Below are 19,553 nucleotides of genomic sequence, written 5' to 3'. Positions count from 1 at the left end.
ATCCAGCAAACTGGTCATGCATATCTGCTCTCAGCCAGGTGGCCACCACACAGCACCCATCCACCACCCTGGCCAGCTTCTGGTTGCACCCACCGAATGGGTGACAGGTTGGGGTTCTGGGGCTTTTATTTAAATCTGTGAAGACAGCCACTGTCACATTCCTGGCAGCTCTATAGCCAGCCTCTGACAGTTTAAAGGTCTCTGTCCACCCTCTGTCTTACTTGATTCTTGCATTGACTTTGGGAGGCAGGTGGTAGAGTAGGGGAATTGAATGGGACCATTTTACTGATGAGGAAACTGAGGCCCAGAGGAGGTAAGCAACTTGCTCAGGATGACAGAGGTAATAAAAGTGATAATAATTGAAACCTGGACCCCTGGCTTGGAGTTCTTATTGGGGATGAACCAACAGCACCGTCTTCCTGAGGGGGAACTCAGGTAGGAATGTCTTGGAGGAGGGAGCAGACTCACATCTGTTCCATGAGTGTATATTGAGCTGGGTCGCTGGGTGGGAAGGGAACCTCCTGGCTTTTGGGCTGGGTGAGACTCTCAAAACCATCGTCCTCTTCTCCCCCTGGAGATGAGGAGACTGAGGTACAGAGAGGGGCCATGACTTACCCAAGGCCACACTGAGTTAGAGGCATAGAGCCCAGACCCTGGTTCCCCCATGTTCTTGGTGCAGCCCTCCGTCTCCTCCATCGTGCTGGCACTGGGCTCCATCGCCTGTACTGTGTGTTGGAACTGCCGGATGGAGGGGCGCGCTGTGATGTAGTACCTCTGCCCACACGTCCTTGAAGCAGAGATCCCTGGGAGGGTGGCTTGGCCTTGCTGTCCCCTTCCTTCCTCATCGTATTTGCCTGGCCTGTATGTTCTTCATAGACAAGTCCAGGAGGACTCCTGCCCGGGTCCCTCTGGGGACCCAGGGGGCACTGAGGAGTGAGGAGCAGGACCTCCCCCCATTGGCTTCATGGGGGTTGCGCCCTGGGCTTACCCATGTCTCGGTGCCCAGGTGGATCAGCTCAAGCTCAAGGTGAGCCGGCTGGAGGAAGAGTGTACACTGCTGCGCAGGGCCAGGGGGCCCCTCCCCGGGGCTGAGGAGAAGGAGAAAGAGCCAGACAGTGCCGACCTGGTCTCTGAGTTGCGCGCTGAGAACCAGCGGTTGACAGCGTCCCTGCAGGAGCTGCAAGAAGGCCGGCAGCAGGTACATGGGGTGGGGTGGTACTGGGGGAGGGGCCGGGTCAGACCCTTCTGCTGCTCACTCATTGTCCTGAGGCCAGAGATTGAAGCGTCTACACCCGGGGTCTGAGATCTGGCGGGAACCCTGGCTGGCCTCTTTAACCCTGAGCGGAGGGCCCTTAGCACTTGGCTCTCCTGCATTTAGTCTGGAGTCTGTGGGTGGTGCCAGGAGGTCCTGAACTCCCTGAAACTGTGCACCTGATACGTGAGCATTTTTCTGGGGCGAGGGCCCCCAGCTTTCCTTGGATTTGTAGAGAAATCTGTGACCCTGGAAAGGTTGAGACCCCTAAAGTATGGGTGGCCCTGGGGCTTGCTGGGTATCCTGTGGCAGGTCAGTGGCAGTGTGGGCTGGGCACCTGGCCATTGCCCCACACAGGAAGTGGAGGATGGGAGCCAGGGCTCTGGTGTATTTTATAGGGTTGGGGTCGCCTGGCTGGGGTGGGGTCTGGATCTTGGGCCTATAGTCTACCTGCCTGGGCCAGGCTCAGCATCTGTGAAGACCCCTTGTCAGAGGGGTGGGAATAGGCCTTGGAAATAGCCACCTGTCTGCCGATCTGGGTGATGGGTGGGGACCAGAGCAAGAAAGAGTGCCTGGTTCTTGTTTAGGAATAAGATCCTGGCTGAAGTTGTCTGAGCATGCCTTCATCCACTTACCTCATTTGTACCCCAGATGCTCCCTGGAGGGTGGGCAGGGCTGGTGGGGCTACGCCCACTCTACATATGGGAAACCGTGGTCTGGAGAGGTCAAGGCCCTTGGCCAAGGTGGAAGGGCTAGTGGGGTGGGTCCAAGCGCTGAAGGCTGCGTGTTCCCCTTCCCCCTGACACTCAAGGTGGGCCCTGGGCCAGAGGCTGAGGCAGCTTTGGACTCTGGCTCCCAGGAGGCAAGCCGGCCCGGGGCCCCAGGCTCAGAGCGCATCCTCCTGGACATTCTGGAGCACGACTGGCGGGAGGCACAGGACAGCAAGCAGGAGCTGTGCCAGAAGCTGCACGCTGTGCAGGGGGAGCTGCAGTGGGCCGAGGAGCTGCGGGACAAGGTAAGGCCACCGTGTGCCATCTCTCAGCCTGCCCTGCCTCCGCCTTCCTTCTTGCTAACAGCCTGGGGAGGCTCCTGGGATGGGGAGGGTGACGGGCATCACCAGTTTACTTGAGCCGACTTTCCCTGCAGGTGTGCCAGGCACTGTGCTAGGAATTACACATTCCTTCATTCTCAAGTATTTATTGAGACACATCAGTGCACAAAACAAATGTCTGTGCTGTGGAGAGTAAATGCTAGCAGGGGAGATAAACCGTATGCTGTACACCTAAGTCAGCCACTAAGTAGCGGAGGTGTGAGGGCTATGGAAGAAGCACAGCAGAGCAGGAGGGCCTATTGCAGCTAAAATGGGGAGGCCCAGGTTGGCTGGGAGGGTGTCATTATTGGTTAGTACCATTTTACAGATGAGGGAGCTGAGGCCTAGTGAGGTGAAGTCAGGCCCAGCTCGGGGTGGGCACTTGTTATTGGGGCTCAGGGCTTGCTCCCTCGACCTGCTGGGCACCTGCTGGTTAGCTTCCCCTGGCCCCCAGCCCTGTGGTCTGACCTGGGCACATCCCACCCTGCACTGCTCCGCCCACCCGCCCACCCGCAGTACCTGCAGGAGATGGAGGACCTGCGGCTGAAGCACCGCACGCTGCAGAAGGACTGCGACCTGTACAAGCACCGCATGGCCACCGTCCTGGCCCAGCTGGAGGAGATCGAGAAGGAGCGGGACCAGGTGAGCCCAGCCTGCTGCACTCAGGGCCCGGCCCGGCCGTTGGTTCTTATAAAGCAGCAGACGAAGACAAGCAGACGGGACTAGAATTGTAGAAAGGAGTTTGACAGCGCACTGATCCATTTGTGGGGGGTCAGCAGGCCAGGAGAAGCACAGACACGGGACCTTGACCGCTTGAGCTATGCCAGCCTTGCCCTCTGAACACACCTGCCTTACCTGCGCTCCTGTAACAGGAAAGTTGGTCCTGATGCTCTTCATTTTTGAACCCCTATTCTCTTCACATCAAGGACAAGGCCTACACAGGGGAGGTGCTTGTAGGTATTTGCTGATGAAGAAATTCTCAAAAGTTTTGGCTCCCAGGCCCTGCGCAGCATGGCCCTCAATGCCTGACGCCACGGGGTGTGCCACGGACCGCGGGCCAGCTCCTCCAGGCCCGCAGTTATCCTGTGCCAGGCTCCCACGCAGCAGGGAGGGCAGCGTTGTTTTGTCTTTGGACCAAGTTTGAATCCCACTAGGGGAGTTAAAGCCTACACATCAGGATGGGCCTCAGGATCCTCTGATAGGCTTGGTGAAAAGGCAGACGCTTTATCCCCGGACAGTCTGACTTTGTGGTCTGGGTGGGCCCAGGGGTCTGCACTTCACCTGGTTGCTCCTGGCCCCTGGGCCTCTGGCTCCAGCTTCCCCTGCGGGAGTGGGTGGCAGGCAGGTCTGGGCCATAGGCCCAGCTCTCAGGGACCCTGGTCTTCATTGTGGGGAAATGTGCTTTGGATGCGATGGGCTGGGTTTGAATCCAGGCACCTCCACTAGCCGGGATGCAGTGACTAAAGCTGGCTGCACACAGTAGGTCTCACAGAGCTTTAAGTTGTTCTAGGGAAATGGTAAGAGTCTGGGCTCTGCAACTGGACTGCCTGGGTTTGACTCCTAGCCCTGCCCCGGATGCCTTGGTTGCCTTATCTATAAAATGAGAAAAATGAGAATCTCTAACTTGGAGAGTTAGTGTACAAGTTAAATGAGCTGATATTTAGCACTGGGCTGGCACACAGGAAGTGATTTTCCTGCTGACACCCCCATCTGTGTGGTCAGAGGCCAGGACAGTTGAGTCAGTGTGGCGCCTTCACCCTCCCGCTCTCCGCAGGCCATTCAGAGCCGCGACCGGATCCAGCTACAGTACTCGCAGAGCCTCATAGAGAAGGACCAGTACCGTAAGCAGGTGCGGAGTCTGGAGGCCGAGCGGGACGAACTGCTGACCACGCTCACCAGCCTGGAGGGCACCAAGGCCCTGCTGGAGGCACAGCTGCAGCGGGCCCAGGGAGGCCCCTGCCTCAAGGTGACAGGGGCAGGGTACAGGGGTCCCGGTGGGCATGCTGGGGTCCTGGCAGGAGCTCTTAGCCGGGGCTGGGATTGTGCTGGACCTGGTGGGAAACCTGCAACCTGGGGGAACTGGTAGGAGCCCTGAGCTTGGAGTAGGACTTGCAGGACTGAATGGGAAACTTCAGTGGGGGTATGACCCCAGGGGACCCATGGGGAACCCTCAGCTGGGCTTGAGAAGAGGCAGATTCTGGGTAGGGTACATTGGTCCCGGCTGGAGCCTTCACCCTGGGTCAAGAACATGTTGGTCTTGGAGAGAACTCTTGGCCAGCATGCTGGTCTTGTGGGGAGCTCCAGCTTGGGTGGGTGTGAGTTGGTGCATTAGGAAACAGGACAGAGGCATGTGGGATTGCTTGTGGGGGCACGAAGACTAGTTTGAAGCCTGTCTTTTCTCATACTTGGAGAAGCCTGGCTGTCCAAGGGCCAGTGAGCATCTTGGAATGCAAAACATAAGCCGTAAAAGCTCCTCCGAGATCAGGTAGTTCAATTCCCTCATTGCATAGGGTCAGAGAGGGTCAGGGGCTTGCCCAAGGTCACACAGCCAGCCGGGCCCCAAGACCCCTTGTAAATTAGATACTAGTTCTTGGATCTCCATCAGGAACGCTACCTTTTCCCATCTTGGCTTTGCTTGGAGGTAATCAGCAGGCCAGGTGTTTAATACCTGGAGGAATAGAACAAAGGAAGTGTGACTCTGTGACTTCTCACTTTTCAAAACCCTCAGTGGTTTTTCGCTCTTACATTAAGACAAAGCCCCTTCCCGTGCCCCAGAGGCCCTGCAGATGAGCTCCTCCCTCCCTCTAGCCTGCTTTCTGGGTCTTAGCCTTTCATTTCCTGGAATGCGTCACAGTCCTGTCTCAGGGACTTTGCACATGCTGTTCTAACTGCCTAGACCATTCTCCCCAACTTCGTCTACTTAGCACCTACTTATCCTTTAGTTCTCAGTTCAAACCACACTTTCTCTGGAAAGTAGTCTGGTGCCACCAGGCTGGGTGGGCCTTTGAGTGCCTTCCCTGCTCTGGGTACCTTCCTTCCCTGCTCTCTTGGAAGCTTGGGGCTCTTTCCTTCATCCATCTGCATGTTCACAGTTTGTGTTTCTCCTCTAGGCCGAGAGCTCCATGAGGGCAGGGACCCGGCTCCCTCAGTCCTGCTTGTGTCCCTGTTCCTGGCACACAGCAGGCATTCAGTCAGGGACTGAGGCTGGCCCTTGCCCAGAACTGCTGACCTCCTTGCTCCCCCTTCCTCTCCCAGGCGTGTACCTCCTCCCATTCCCTGTGCTCCAACCTCAGCAGCACCTGGAGCCTGAGCGAGTTCCCCTCCCCGCTGGGAAGCCCAGAAGCAGCTGGTGAGGCAGCTCTCATGGGGGGACCTGAGCCCCACACTTTGGTAAGACACCTGCCCCACCCTGAATATGGGGGGACACTGATAGCACTTACATAATTACTAACATGTAGCGTGCTTTCCAGTTTGCTGACCGGTCCCTTTCACCTATGAGGAAATTGAGGCCCGTGAAGGCCAAGCGCCTTATTGAAGCTCACCCAGGGCCAGTTCCGTGCTGGGCCTGGGCCTGGGTGACTTGGGGGGCCACTCACACACTGTAATCTTGCAGAGCACTCTCCTCTGCTGTAGGCCCAGTCCTCATCTGTGGAATGGGCACAAACTTAGGTGTGTTGAATTGTGGGAAGGTGCAGTGGGGGTGACCCAGGCCCTGTCATGACATTGCAGGAGAAGGCCACAGACAGCGAGAAGGAGATCAACCGACTCTCCATCCTGCCTTTCCCACCCAGTGCCGGCTCAATCCTCCGCCGACAGCGTGAGGAGGACCCTGCACCTGCTAAGAGGTTAACAGGCTGGGAAGAGAGCCATAGAGGCCCAGAGAGGTGGGGCTGCCATTTCCTGAAATAGCCACCTCCCAGAATCCCTAATGCCAGAGTCAACTCTAGGCAGTCGCCTCCCTTTGTTGCCTTGAAATGGCTGATGCCCTAGACACCCAGGCCTTGAGCGTCACAGGCGTGACTGAGGTCAGAGGTTAAGACAAGGCTAAAGGGCAGAGTAGGCTCAGCCCTAGCCAAGCCTCCTGGTGGGAGAGTCACTAGAGGTCGAGCCTCAAAGTTCCTAAACTCAGGGGAAGTCTGGATGGTTGAGGACTAGGGCATGTGGAGAATGTCTCACGGGGTCAGGGACCTCAGGCAAGAAAGCCAGCCTCAGGTTTGGGTGTCAGCAGCCAATGGGGGCCAGAAAAAACAAGCCATCTCCACTAGTGGCAGGACTGGGGGCAGGGATGTTCTGCGTCCTGGTCTATGTCTTAGTCACAGGCTTGATTGTATGAGTGAATCTGCCACGAGGGGGGTGTGTGATGAAGAGGTCATGGTCTAGTGCGGGAGGCAGGCCCAGGAGCCACGAATGACAATGTAGAAAGTGAGGGTGAGATGAGGGGAGGCTTCCTGGAGGGGGTGGCATTAAAGGCCAGGCCAGGTGGAAGGCTGTGGGGCTGAGGTCAGGATGTGAACTTCTTGCCTGTGAGTTTAGGGGAACTGGGTGACATGAGTACCCTGTGCCTGGGACCCCTACCTTGGGTCTAGCTTGCATTTGCTTGGGGGCTGCAGGATTTTTGGTGGCATGAGGGCAGGAGGAGGGAGGGGGGCAGATGCCCACCGAACCTCAGCTCCTGTCCCCCTCGCCCTCTCTGCCCAGGTCCTTCAGCAGCATGTCAGACATCACAGGTAAGGGCCCTCGGGCACTCTGTGGGGAGGGCTCATGTGGAGGGTAGCTTTTTAGCTCACCTGAGCCCACTGCTGCCTGCTCTGCCCTTGGCCCTGTGTCCCCCTCCCTGAGGTGTCCCCGTGCCCTGGCCAGGCAGGAAGGCTGTGCTCAGAAAGCCGCTGGGGGAGTTGGTTCACACTGAGCCTAGTTCTGGTCCTGGCCGTGCTGCGCTCGCCCACCCTTCACCCTCTCCAGGAGACTGAAGGGTCCTCCTGGCAGGCCCCGGCCCAGCTCTGAGCCCAGTGGGTCCAGTGTGTTCTTGGGTCTTCAAACGTGCGAAGGCCGCAGGCCTCTGGGCCCTACCCTGATTTCTCAGTCCCTCAGTCCAGCACCCCTGAACCTCACTCCTCCTCCCCAGGGAGTGTAACGCTTAAGCCCTGGTCCCCCGGCCTCTCCTCCTCGTCATCCTCTGACAGTGTGTGGCCCTTGGGAAAGCCGGACAGCCTCCTGGCCAGAGGCTGCGGCCTGGATCTCCTCAACAGGTATGGAAGCTGCCTGGGATAGGTGGAGGTGGGGGTGCTGGGTCTCAGATTCCTGGAGGAGGGTGAGCAGGGGCGAGGTGGGAGGGGGGCAGGGCAGCAGCTAAAGCTTTGCTTTGTGCAACTGTCAGAATTGTAAGGTGTTTAGACACAGGCCGACCTTGGGTTCAAATCCTGTCGCCACCGTTATGGTCTGCGTGACTGGTGACTGCCTCTCTGGGCCTCAGTTTCTTCATTGGTTAAAGATGATAGTGATGTCTTCTGCATGTCGGTGTTTTGAGATTTAGGACTCATGTCAGTTAAGACACTGACACTCTGCTTGCCAGTCCTCCCTACTGTGTTTCCCCGAAAATAAGACTGGGCTTTATATTAATTTTTGCTCCAAAAGATGCATTAGGGCTTATGTTCAGGGAATGTCATCCTGAAAAATCATCCTAGGGTTTATTTTCGGGGAAACATGGTAGCTCTGAGCTCCCACCCAGTGAAGCTTCATGCTGTGGGTGTGGGGTGGGGACCCCGAGGCAGCTCCAACAGCCGAGCTGGCCACAAACCCATGACAGCAGTCATGCAACACATTGGCTCAGAGTGGGCTGCAGGCAGTGAACTCTGTGTTGGGCAATGGGCGAGTGGACCTTAGGAGGGGTGATAGAGACGGTTGTGCTGAGAATGTGGCCTCGGAACTCAGCCATGGAGAGAGAGCAGGTCAGGAGGACAGCTGGGTGACTAGAAGAGGGAGAGAGCAGAGGCTGTTTAAAGATGGGTTTGGAGTTTGGCATTGACGGGAGCACCCGGAGGGTGGGGGGTGGGTGGAGGCAGAGCCACAGCAGGCTTTGTGAGTCAGGCTAGAAAAGTGTGGACTTTGGCTGGTGCACTCTGGGAAACCTGTGAGGGTTTAGCTATTACTAAATGCAGGACAGCTGCTGGCTGCCTCACAGCATTCTACGTGTCCTGGGAGGTAGGCATTGTATCCCTGTTTTATAGAGCCCAGTTTTACTGAGGCTCAGAGAGGTTAAGTGACTTGCTGGAGGTCACACAGCGAGGAGGTGCCCTGGCTAAGGTCTACAGTGACCTGATCAGGCTTGGATTTTGGAAAGGGTATAGGAAACACTGATGTCAGAGCTGAAATGTGGGGATGCTGGATACAGATGACAGGTCACACAAGAAATCAGGGCAGAGTAGGACCAGGGGCCTCCTGCCTCCTGGAAGCAGCTTGGCCAGGCTTGTGTCCAGGCCCTGCCCCCATCCTCACCCCCGGCAGCGGGCCCAGTGTGACATTGTTTCTCCCTGTGCAGGACATGCTTCTGGGGGAAGGGGTGGAGGTACCTCCCTTCCTGCCTGCCTCAGCCCTTCCTCCAGCTCAGGCCTGCAGCAGGGGTCTTGGCTGCCGTCCAGGGGGTGCCGGGATGCAGCCGAGGGAGCAGGAGCCATGTGATCATGGGGCCACCTCTGCTGCCCACGCTGTTCCCGGGGAGGAGGGAGATGGGGGAAGAACACGTTACATTGCGCAGGGGTGGTGGACGGAGAGAGAAAAAGGTGGATGGACAGGCAGAGAGGGAGGTGAGGTGCCAGTGCGTGTGTCCCCAGGCAATGTGACAATAGAGTGGGGAAACACAGAACACAGTTAGCCAGCTGAAATCCCAGCTCTGTCACTTACTACTGGGGGATCTTGGGCACGTCACTTAGTTTCCCTGTGTGTCAGTTTCCTACTCTGTAAAATGGGGTCACTATAGTGCCTGTCCCCTAGGATCGCTGTGGGGGTTCCAGGATTCCTACTATGGTGCTTAGAACTGTGCCTGGCTCCTCATGAGTGATAATGTTAGCTGTTAGCCGATACTGTTGTTGACTGTGTTGCTCAATTCTCAGAGTAGCCTTTGAGGCTGGCATTTTTAGCCCTGTTAACACAGATAAAGAAAATGAGGCTCAGAGTGTCAGGAATTTGGTAGTGGAATTGGGGGCTCCACGGTACCTTCCTTCCATCTAGGCTACTTTCAATCTTACGTCCGTGTTCAGCACTTACGACCTGCTGGGTATTTTCAGCCCTCATCTCCCCTGTCCTTCCGGGGCTCCTTGGGCCTTGGGGCAGGGCAGAGGAGATGGGCAGGGGGTGTGCTGGGGCAGGCCAAAGGATGGATGACAGACAAGCTGGGAGACAGCGAGGGAGAGCCGAGAGTGCAAGTGAGGTGCCGAGCCGGGAGGGGCAGGTGGGGAGAGCTCCAGGTGCTGGGGCCCTGGCCAGGGCCCGCCCTGCCCTCACTTACTGTACTCCATAGACTCGGGAACTCTGGCACCTTCCGTCCTTGCACAGGGGTGTGAATAGGTCATGGCCTGACTCTACCAGCTGTGCAAACCCTTGTCCAGTTATAACGTCCCCGGGCCTCAGTTTTGCTCTTCTCTAACATGAGGGGAATAACAGATGTCTCCCATAGGGTTGGCGGGAGCATTAAATGAGGTAATCTGTGTGGCTTGCTCAAGGCTCGGCTACTTTAGTCCCTGACCTAGAACAAAGCAGTTCTGTACACTGCTTAGAGATCTTCCCACAGTGCCCTGGGGCGGGGACACTCATCGAGACCACTTGGGTCATCAATGCTTAGAGCTGACAGAGTGAAGGACTGGCCCCGTTCCCCACTGTGACCTGACACTGGGGGAGTGGCTCTAGGAGCCCTTACATGGGGGACGGGAAATCCCATCCTTTGCCTTGCCCGCAGGCAGGGTTGGGGGTCAGTCATTGTGTGGCTGGACACCCAGGAGTCCCAGGAGGTTGCAGCAGGTAGCCCTATCCCCCACCATGTTCCTCTTTCTGCCCCCACCCGCCCCCTGCCTGCTTGTCTGCTGAGAGGGCCTTGATCTGAACCCTGCCCCCAGTGAGCCACCAGGTGGACTCTGAAAAGTGTTCAGAGTTAGTAGCCCCAGGCTGTGGAGGCTCAGGGAAGTCACTTGGTCCCTCGGGGACGTGGGCTAGGGTGTCCTGAAGGAGGGGATGCCTTAGCTGGGTCTTCAGGAAGTAGCAGGAGTTGGCAAGAGGAGCCTGAAAGCCTAGGGTGGAGAGGCAAACCCTGGAATTGCAGGGAGGGGAGGGGTGTGCCCAGGCAGGGGGTGGAGGGCCTGGGTGCTGGCTGCTTGCTGGGTCTTGCTCTAGGGAACCTGTGATGGGGAGTTGACTGTGTATTTGAAACAGGTGGGGAAGCTGCGCGCCCCACAGGGGTGACTTGTCCTGAATCACACCTAGTAACAGGGAATATCTCATTTTCACTGAGCACTTCATTCTTGCTGGGTCCTGTTCTAAGAGCATCCCATGTTTAACTCACTGAATTTAACAACAAAATAGGTAGACGCAGATGGGGCTGCTGAGGACTGGAGGTTCAGAGCCAGGCTGTCTGGCCCCAGAGTTCCTGCTGGCACCCTGTATGCCACATTTCTCAACTCTTCCGTCTGCAACCCCCAGTGAGAAAAACCCTGTACACCTACCTGAAACAAAAGGGTCATGAGACAGTAGTGGATTTACTTGAAGGGAGACAGCTTATACTTTCTATTCCATTCCCTTAAAAAACAGCATTTCCCTTCCCACTTAGGAATAGGCCTGCAGTTGGAAGGCTCCCGGAGTTCTCTGGTTTCCCCTCTACCTGCATTATGTTTATGTTCGTCGGACCTTCACACCCACAGTGGGAGATGGGTGCCACACTGTCCTTGCTGTATGGATGTGGTGACTGAGAATCAAGCAGCCAGCTCACTCGTTCAAGCCTAGGGCTCAGTGAATGCTGGGGTTTGACGTTGGACTGTGTTGCTCCAGCCATAAGGCCATTGGGCAGTGTCACCAGGCCTGGCCTCAGACCTCCCAGCTCTCTCCAGGCCTTTCCGTGCCCTTCGATACAGCCAGGAGAGTCCCAGGGCTGAAGGAGCCTGGGAAGGCAGCACCCATGTCCAGCCCCCGACCCTCGGGCCTGGTTCTCTGTTTTGACTGAGGGGGTGGGAGCCAAGACGGGCTCCCTGGGGCCAAAGTTCCCCTCTCTGCATGAGTGCTGATTGGGTTCAGGTCCTTGCAGCCTTGCCCACCCCAGGCTGGCAGCAGGGCAGTATGTCTGTGTGTACTGCAGCTGCCAAGGTGGGTGGGGAGGTCGGTGGATACCTGGACTCTGCCGAGGCCACCTCTTCAGCTGGGGCACACCTGCTGACCCTGGCTTCTCCCCTGCCCAGTACCAGGGCCAGGAGGTCAGGGAGGAGACTTCTGGTCGGTTATCTCTGAGCCTGGCCATTGGGCCTCACCAATTCTCATCCAGGGACAGGCAGAGTCCTGCCATGATGAGGATCTTGGTGACTCGTCTTAACCATCAGTGGCTCCCACTGACCATGAGAGGTACGCCAGATACTGTGCCCTCCACAGGCTGGTTACAGCTTGCCTTTCCTGGGAACTGTTTCCCGTGATGTTAAATTAGTTAATCAGAGCACAGCTTAGCATGGTGTCTGGCTAAGTACCCAGTAAGTGTTGGCTGCTATTATTATTGTTATTAAATTCTTCCACACGTCCTGTATTCTGTCCCCACTCCTTCAGCTCCTGCCTGCCCTGCAGCCTGGAACACCCTCTCCTCTCTGCCTATTACTGAAGCGCTTCTGTTCTTCATTATGGTGTAGCCCAGCTGCTGCTGCCTCTGGGAAGCCACTCCCCTTTGTGCACCCACTGCTGGCTGTGACCATCCCTGATCTGTTGTGTTCTAATGGTGACCTTTCCTCCTAGATTGTGAGCGTAACAAGGTTTTATTAGTCATCTACTATGTGCCAGATACTGTGTTTGGTGCTAGGGATCCAGAGCTGCCCACGACAGCAGGCTGGCTCTGAGGGTGTTCTTTCCGACGGAGGAAACAAAAGGGAACATGCAGGGTGCAGATGGTGTGCTTCTGCAGGAAGCACCTCACTCTGTGCTGGGGTCTGGGAGGGAGAGGTCGCTTTTGACCTGAACCCTATAGGATGAGCAGAATTTGCCAGGAAGAGAAGAGGGGGAAGGCAATGATGCAATGGGCCGGGGGTGGGAGTCGTGGCATCCTTGGGGAATCGCTGTGGTTTTCCAAGAATGATGAACTGACTTAGAATACTGACTGAACTCTAATTCACATCTGCCTTGTCTCTTCTTAGGTCTCTGGCCATCCAAGTGTCTGGCCGGAGCCCCCCTGGAGGACCTGAGCCCCAGGACAGAGGCCTAGATGGCCCGCCATTACTTGGGGACAGCTGGTCGGGGGCCGGGGTTCGGAGAGTGTTCTCTGGGCCAGGGTCTGCCAGGGTGGAACCAAGAGAGGTGAGGCCCCCTACTCTGGGCTGGGAGGGGAGTTAGTGGTTTAGCAGGAGTTAGGAGTTAGTACCTTCTGATTGGTGGATCTAGGTCACTGGGTGGAGTTTCTGGGGATTGGCCAGAAGGGGGCTCAGTGATTAGCTGCTGGTTGCACTGCCTCCCCAGCATTAAATGAAATCTGATTGGGCAAGGGATGGGAGGTGGGGCAGACGGGACCTTCACAGGTTCTGGCTTTTAAATATGGGAAGGCTCTGGATGAACCTGATGGGTGGGGAGTCCTGCTGATGGGAGCAGAGTCTGAAGCCCACTGAGTGGGAGCCGTCTGAATTATGAGATATGGTCAGGCCCACACTCAGTCTTCCTCCAGAGACAGGGCTGCGCTGCCCTTGGAAGCTCACTTCTTTTCCTCCATGCCTTGGTTTTCTCCCAGCCACGGACAGAGGCTGCTGGCCTGGAAGGGGCAGGCCTGGAAGGTGAGGCCCAGCAGAGAACTTTGCCCTGGAACCCGGGGTCCACACTCTCCATCCTGATGGACTTCAACGGTGAGTGTGGCCTGGGGGACTTACCAGTCCCTCGAGGGCCAAGAGAGGGTCATTTAGCCCATGGTGGAGGTGGGACAACTGAGTCCTCAGAGGGAGATGCTGCTCCGACTCTTAACCCTCAGCAGTGCCCTTCCTTCCCATGTCATTGCCTCATGCCGCTGGTCTGTTTTGTGCCCTCCCTCTGTCCTAAATAAGAAGCTGATAGTGACAGGAGCACTGGACAGGAGTCCAGACACCCGAGTTTGAGTCCTGGTTCTGTCCCTAGTGGGCTTGGTGGCCTTGGGCAAGACCCGCTCTCTCTGGGCCTCAGACTCTCACTTTTTTTTAAATTTAAATAAATTTTTAAAAAATGTTATTAAAATATAGCTAACACAATATTATACTAGTTTCAGGTGTATCGGCCTGTCACTTTAAGAAGGGGAAGGTGGGGTCCTGGCGGTTCAGGCTGATCCCTGACTTCATCCTCCTCTTGTCCTCCCTGCTGCCCCATGCCCAGCTTGCCAGTCCTTCCATGAGGCCCTAGATGCCTGGGTGAAGGGGCTTGGCACGGAGCCCTTCTACATTCGAGCCAACCTCACTTTGCCCGAACGGGCAGACCCCCATGCCCTGTGCGTGAAGGCCCAAGAGATCCTGCGGCTGGTGGACCCGGCGTACAAGCGGCGGCAGGAGTGGTTCTGCACACGGGTTGACCCCCTCACGCTGCGAGACCTGGACCGGGGCACAGTGCCCAATTATAAGAGGTGGTGCAGAGCCAGGAACTTGGGGAGAGGATCAGAGTGGGAGCTGGGACCAGGATGGGGGCCTTTTCCTCCCTCTGCAACCCTTCATCATCCTCTGGGACAGGATGGGGGGCTAGATGAGAGGAGGTGAGAGGCTCCCTGTTTCCCTACAAACAGATGACATGACTCCCCTTCTCCCTAGCGCCCAGCAGCTCCTGGAAGTTCAGGAGAAATGTCTGCCCTCCAGCCGGCACCGAGGGCCCCGCAGTAATGTAAGTAGAGCTGGGCCAGCTGGGAGAGGGCTGCTAAGAGTGGGGTCCAAAAGGGAGAGGCCAGGCTTCACCAAGCCCACTAGGGACAGAACCAGGACTCGAACCCAGGTGTCTGGACTCCTGTCTAGTGCTCCTTCGCTTGGGCTTGGTTGACCATTTACTATGTGCCGGCACATAGAAGAGCAACAGGGCTCACGTCCAGGGGAGTTGTGAGATTAAATGAGACAGAGTGTGCCCGGTGCTCAGGAGCCCACCTGGCACATGGTAAGCACTTGTCAAAATAAGTCACATCCCTTTTTCCAATCCCTGGGGGAGGGGGGGACTGGGCTGGGTGAGCCTCCCCCTGTACACCCAGGCAGAGCGAGGCTCAGAGGCACTAGAGAAGGGGTTGAGAGCGTGGACTCTGGAGCCAGACTGCCTGGATTTGAATGCCAGCTCTGCCACTTCTCAGCTGTGCAACCTTGGACAACTACCTGACGCTCCCTGGAGGCTCTGTGTTCTCATCTGTAAAATGGGGAATTACTGTGCCTGCTTGGCCCCTCGGTATAGAAGTTCAATGGTTCTCGCACATCTGGGGCCTAGTTAGTTTGTGTGTCACATGCTAGGCATTTGATACATGTCTGCTATTGGTACATGTCCACTATTGGTATAATGAAGGCTGTCGTTTGTGGTTTCAGTAATCTTTCTCCCTAAGGCCATATTGCTAATTCACCGGAAGAGATCCCAAAGTTTGTCTCTTTTGTGAGATTAGGTTCCTTTGGTCTCTGGGCCTCGGTTTGCCCATCTATAAAGTGGGGGGTAGACCTAGGGCTCCTCCAGCTCTAACTGACTCTGACAGGCTTGCTTCCCTCAGCCCGTAGGGATGGTTGTCCTGTCCTGTCTGGGGGACTGTGCTGGGCCCCAGGTGGGGGCAGGAGAAAGCCTGGTATAGAGGGCCATTTTTGTGGGTTGTGGACAGCAGTGGCATGGAGGCCCCCTCTGCTGGGGGTCGCATTTACTGTCCCTCCTCCCTGAGGTTGGGATGGAGCTGAGCTCACAGGTGCCCCTCTTTCCCTTTGCCCTCTCCAGCTGAAGAAGCGAGCACTGGACCAGCTGCGGCTGGTGAAGCCCAAGCACGGGGGGAGCCCTGCCGGGGACCCCCAGGAGCAGCTGCTGCTGGAGCCCTGCTCAGGTGAGTGCACAGGTGTGAAGGTGCAGCCTGGGCTGCCTATGGAGTTCAGGAGTGTGCACCTCTGGGTGTCTTTTGGCCTGGAAGCACCTGTTGTGAGGGTTCCAGTGGGGCGGGGCCTGAGAGACAGGGCTCCTCCTGGTGGGAGAAGCGCCAACAGGTTGAGGGAGCCGGTCGGTGGGGTAGATGCATGTTTCTGCGTGTGTCTGTGAGTCTGTATGAGTGTGGGACAGGCATGAGCAAGGGCCTGTTCTGATCTGGCAGAGCACATGCAGCTGTGCTTCTCACGTGTGTGGTGGCAGGTGCCGTGAGGACCCCAGTACGTTGAGCCTTTGGGCCAGAGCAGGGCGGGAGAAGGGGTTGGGGGAGCCAGATGAAGGAGTAGCAGTTCTGAAGGGCAAAGAGGAGGGAGCTGGGTGAGGGAAGACTTCCTGGAAGGGAGCCTTCAAGGATGAAGTTTGTTCCAGGCAGAAGGCACAGCTCGTGAAAATGCACAGAGGCGTAGCTGTGCCCGGTGTGTTTGGAGGACACTGAGTACAACAAGCGGATATCGAGCGGCAGCTCTGCCATGCTTTGTGCTCGGTCCAGAGGACACAGTGGTCCCCCACTGCTTTGGAGCTTACTGCCTACTGAGGATGGGGGAAGGTAGACGCCTGTCTCCCATGAACATCATAATTGCAAAGTGTGACCCTTGGGATGGAAGAGGACTGGGTGCTGTGGAGTGCATGCCAGAGGCTCTGCACGTCTGGGAACTGGGGAAGGTGGGCCCTGGGCTCTGAAGGGGGAGTGAGGTTTAATTGGGCCAAGAGGTACCAGGGTGGGGCTGCAGCCTCCCCAGGGCAGGAGAAGGCCCTGTGATTGGAGGCGGCTGACGAGAGGTGTGTATGGCAGGAGTAGAGTCTGTGATGGGGGACGTGGCTTGCTGCCTCCCCAGGTCCTGGCAGGGCTGTGGTCTTTTTCCTGAGAGTCCTGGGACGTTACTGGCATATTGAAAGTGGGGGAGTTATGGGATCTCACTTTAGTTTTAAAACTTCTCTCTGGCTGCTAAGTGGAGAATGGCCTGTAGGGGGCGAGGGTGAGGCACAGGATGGGTCGGGGGAGCCTATTGCAGTAGTCCCAGTGAGGGAGGGGGCAGCATGTGTGTGCCCAGCAGGACTTAGGAAGGGAAAAAAGATGGGGGGGCTGGAGAGGATGTGATGGGGTTTTGAGTATGCAGGGGGTGGCCACACCTAGGAAAGATGAGCTGGGGCCCTGCCTGTACCCTCATGTCTTCTGCACCCCTCCCCTGCCACAGAGCCAGAGCGGAGCCCCAAACCCTACAGCCTGGTGCAGCCTCTGCTGGTGCCCGCCCTGCGGCCGGTGGTGCTCTTGCCTGAGTGCCTGGCGCCCCGGCTTATCCGCAACCTGCTAGACCTGCCCAACTCCCGGCTGGACTTCCAAGTGTGCCCAGCAGGTGAGCCTTTGCGTGGAGAGAGGGGAGGGCAGAGTGGCACCCCGGGGCAGCCCTTCATTCCTGCCCCTCCTTGCTCTGCAGAAAGCCTGTCTGGGGAGGAACAGTGTGCATCCTCAGCACCCGGAGCCCCCAAGGCCCGGCCTGTCACCCCTGGGCTGGGCAACAGGATCCGAGCCATCCAGGAGTCTGTCGGGAAGGTAGGTGCTGGGCTGGGGGCTGCCCTTCTGGGCCCAAGAGCCAGAGTGTGAGTGGAGGCCCGGGCTGCTCCGTTGCACAGTGACTCTGGGCAAGTCCTTTCCCTTCTGTTGGCTCACCTGTGAGTGGATGGGCTAGGGCAGTGGACCTTACGTGGGTCGTCACCCTTGAGGTGTTTGGCTGCTACATCCCACCTATCTGCCTCCTTGGCCTCTGACTCTCCCCTACCCTGGGAGATGACTTGGGTGAGGGGTGGATAGGCTCCATCCTACAGATGGGGAGGCTGAGGTCCAGAGGGGTGAAGTGACTTATTTCCCCAGAGGTCCGGCCTTCCCTTCCGGTTCTTCCCTCATTGTCAAGGTCCCTTTGGGTGGGGACTGTGCTATGGGGCCCCGGGGGAGGGAGGGGGCAGGGAGGTTAGTGTCTTCTGGGCCGGGAGTAAAATGTATCTTGACCTCCGAGAAGAAGCACTGCCTGTTGGAGCTGGGTGCAAGGGGCGTGCGGGAACTGGTCCAGAATGAAATCTACCCCATCGTCATCCACGTGGAGGTGACCGAGAAGAATGTCCGAGAAGTCAGGTGAGGCGGGTGGGGGGGTAGGCAGGACCCCAGAGCCCCCTCCTCTCTGTGGATGTCTCTCTCTCTCTCTCTCTCTGTCTGTCTCTCGCTTCTCCGTCTCTTTCTTTGCCATGTCTCTTTTTGTTTCCCTCCATCTGTCCCTGCTGTCTGACTCTCCATATCTTTGTCTCTCTCTCCATCTCTGTCTGTCTCTATCTGGCACTCTGCCCACTGCCCACTCTCCTCTCTTGGCAGGGGTCTCCTGGGCCGGCCGGGCTGGCGGGACTCAGAGCTGCTGCGGCAGTGCCGCGGCTCAGAGCAGGTGCTCTGGGGGCTGCCCTGCTCCTGGGTGCAGGTGCCCGCCAACACGTGGAGCCACTCGGAAGAGCTGGCCAAGATGGTGCGTGGCCGCATCCTGCAGGAGCAGGCCCGTCTTGTGTGGGTGGAGCGTGGCCCTGGCAGAGGTGGCAGCAGCAGCAGCAGTGACGCCTGAGGAGCCCCTTCTGATGCCTGCGGCTTCCGCACACACTTCAGAAGCCACCAGTGGGGACCTTGGTGTCTGCGGTGGAGCTGGGTCGTCCCTGTGCTGAGCCTTCCCAGATCCTTGGGCAGAGCTGCCACCTGTCCCGTTCTTGCTGCTCTAGGCCTCCCTGTCTCCATGTCCCTCCATCATTGCTCACCCCGGAGCGTCTAAGTTCTCACTCTCGTGTACAGGTTTACACCCAAGTTCTCATGGGGCAGTCTCCTGTCTGTCCCTCCCCCGTGGGCACACGAGGTCTCCTAGGCTCTCAGCCTATTCTGCTTACAGGAGCCTCGAGCCCGCCCTGTGTGACTCCCATCCGTCCAGCTCACATTTCTTGTGTATACCTCCTCCACTTGTGGGCACGGTGGCTGCCCTGGTCCACTGTCACCTGTGCCCCTGTGTCTACTAGTCATACACGTGTTTGTGGTTCTCACCTGTGTAAATGTCATGCCCCCCAGCCTCTTGACACTTGAGCACTAATACATGTGTGTGCCCGGTGAGCACACCTTGGACCATGTTCTCACAGCGCCTGCTCCCTGCCCTGCCCCCTCTCAGAGGGACAGGTGTGGAGGGGGCTGGCTGCTCCATCACCAGAATGTACTGCTCCTGGATTTTTAATGGACCTTTTTCACTCAGAAGCTGCATATTATGGAACATTAAACAGTTTGTTATAGAAGTTGGTGGCCTTTTGCTTTTTCGTCTCCCTGGCCTGCCCCCCCCCCCCCCGCACTGTCCCCACCCCCAGTTCAGGCTGATACCACCTTTCAGGTCCCAGCTCGCCCATGGGGAGGGTCAGATTTCGCTCCTGACTCACCAGAGCCGCCCGCCATCTGTGCTGGCGTCACCTTACCTGCCCCTGAATGACCGGAGGAGGGCCCCACAGATGGGCCACCCCCATGCTCAGCTCTGCCTGTGTGTGATCATCAAAAGAGTGTCCCCTGGGGGTGGCAGGGACACTAAGGCCAGCAGGGTTTGGTCTTAGGTTTAAGGGGCCTGGCTCCTGAGTCCAGTAGACCAAGAGCAAACCTTCAGTGTGCAAACAGGTCCCTGAGACTGCTCCTTCAGAGAGAGGATGGTCACCTCCAGAGGGAGAAACCTAGGCAGACTTACTGGAGGAAGTACCACTTGAGCTTGGGATTTGGGATTCCTTTCTTCAAGAAGCATTTCTTGGACCTACATGTTTATGTGCTATCCTAGGTACTCCTGTGACTGTGTTCAGTAACAGTAACGAACTTGGGCAAGCCCCTGGGAGGTTTTG

General features: G+C 57.3%; 1 protein-coding gene across 11 annotated transcripts in view; it reads left to right on the top strand.

Annotated features, from left to right (window-relative positions):
* CARD10 (caspase recruitment domain family member 10) overlaps window positions 1–18,971 on the top strand; it is a 45,265-nt gene extending 26,294 nt beyond the window's left edge. For 3 of the 11 annotated variants that reach the window (XM_074326374.1, XM_074326367.1, XM_074326368.1), the window contains 17 exons: window positions 1,007–1,198; window positions 2,064–2,267; window positions 2,859–2,984; window positions 4,117–4,308; window positions 5,598–5,732; window positions 6,072–6,226; window positions 7,041–7,069; window positions 7,468–7,591; window positions 12,713–12,872; window positions 13,297–13,408; window positions 13,905–14,148; window positions 14,330–14,399; window positions 15,468–15,570; window positions 16,862–17,020; window positions 17,102–17,217; window positions 17,678–17,793; window positions 18,028–18,412. In XM_074326374.1, coding sequence (XP_074182475.1) covers window positions 1,007–1,198; window positions 2,064–2,267; window positions 2,859–2,984; window positions 4,117–4,308; window positions 5,598–5,732; window positions 6,072–6,226; window positions 7,041–7,069; window positions 7,468–7,591; window positions 12,713–12,872; window positions 13,297–13,408; window positions 13,905–14,148; window positions 14,330–14,399; window positions 15,468–15,570; window positions 16,862–17,020; window positions 17,102–17,217; window positions 17,678–17,793; window positions 18,028–18,265 — 2,475 coding nt within the window. In that variant the 3' untranslated portion in view covers window positions 18,266–18,412. Of the gene's footprint in view, window positions 1–1,006; window positions 1,199–2,063; window positions 2,268–2,858; window positions 2,985–4,116; window positions 4,309–5,597; window positions 5,733–6,071; window positions 6,227–7,040; window positions 7,070–7,467; window positions 7,592–12,712; window positions 12,873–13,296; window positions 13,409–13,904; window positions 14,149–14,329; window positions 14,400–15,467; window positions 15,571–16,861; window positions 17,021–17,101; window positions 17,218–17,677; window positions 17,794–18,027 lie in introns of all 11 variants that reach the window. The other 8 variants (XM_074326375.1, XM_074326376.1, XM_074326372.1 and 5 more) reach the window with 7 other exon arrangements.
* The last annotated feature ends 582 nt before the right edge of the window (window positions 18,972–19,553 follow it).

The sequence above is a fragment of the Rhinolophus sinicus genome, linkage group LG02 (genome assembly GCF_036562045.2).
Source record: "Rhinolophus sinicus isolate RSC01 linkage group LG02, ASM3656204v1, whole genome shotgun sequence".
Taxonomy (NCBI): Eukaryota; Metazoa; Chordata; class Mammalia; order Chiroptera; family Rhinolophidae; genus Rhinolophus; species Rhinolophus sinicus.
This window is presented reverse-complemented; position numbering and strand designations above follow the sequence as displayed.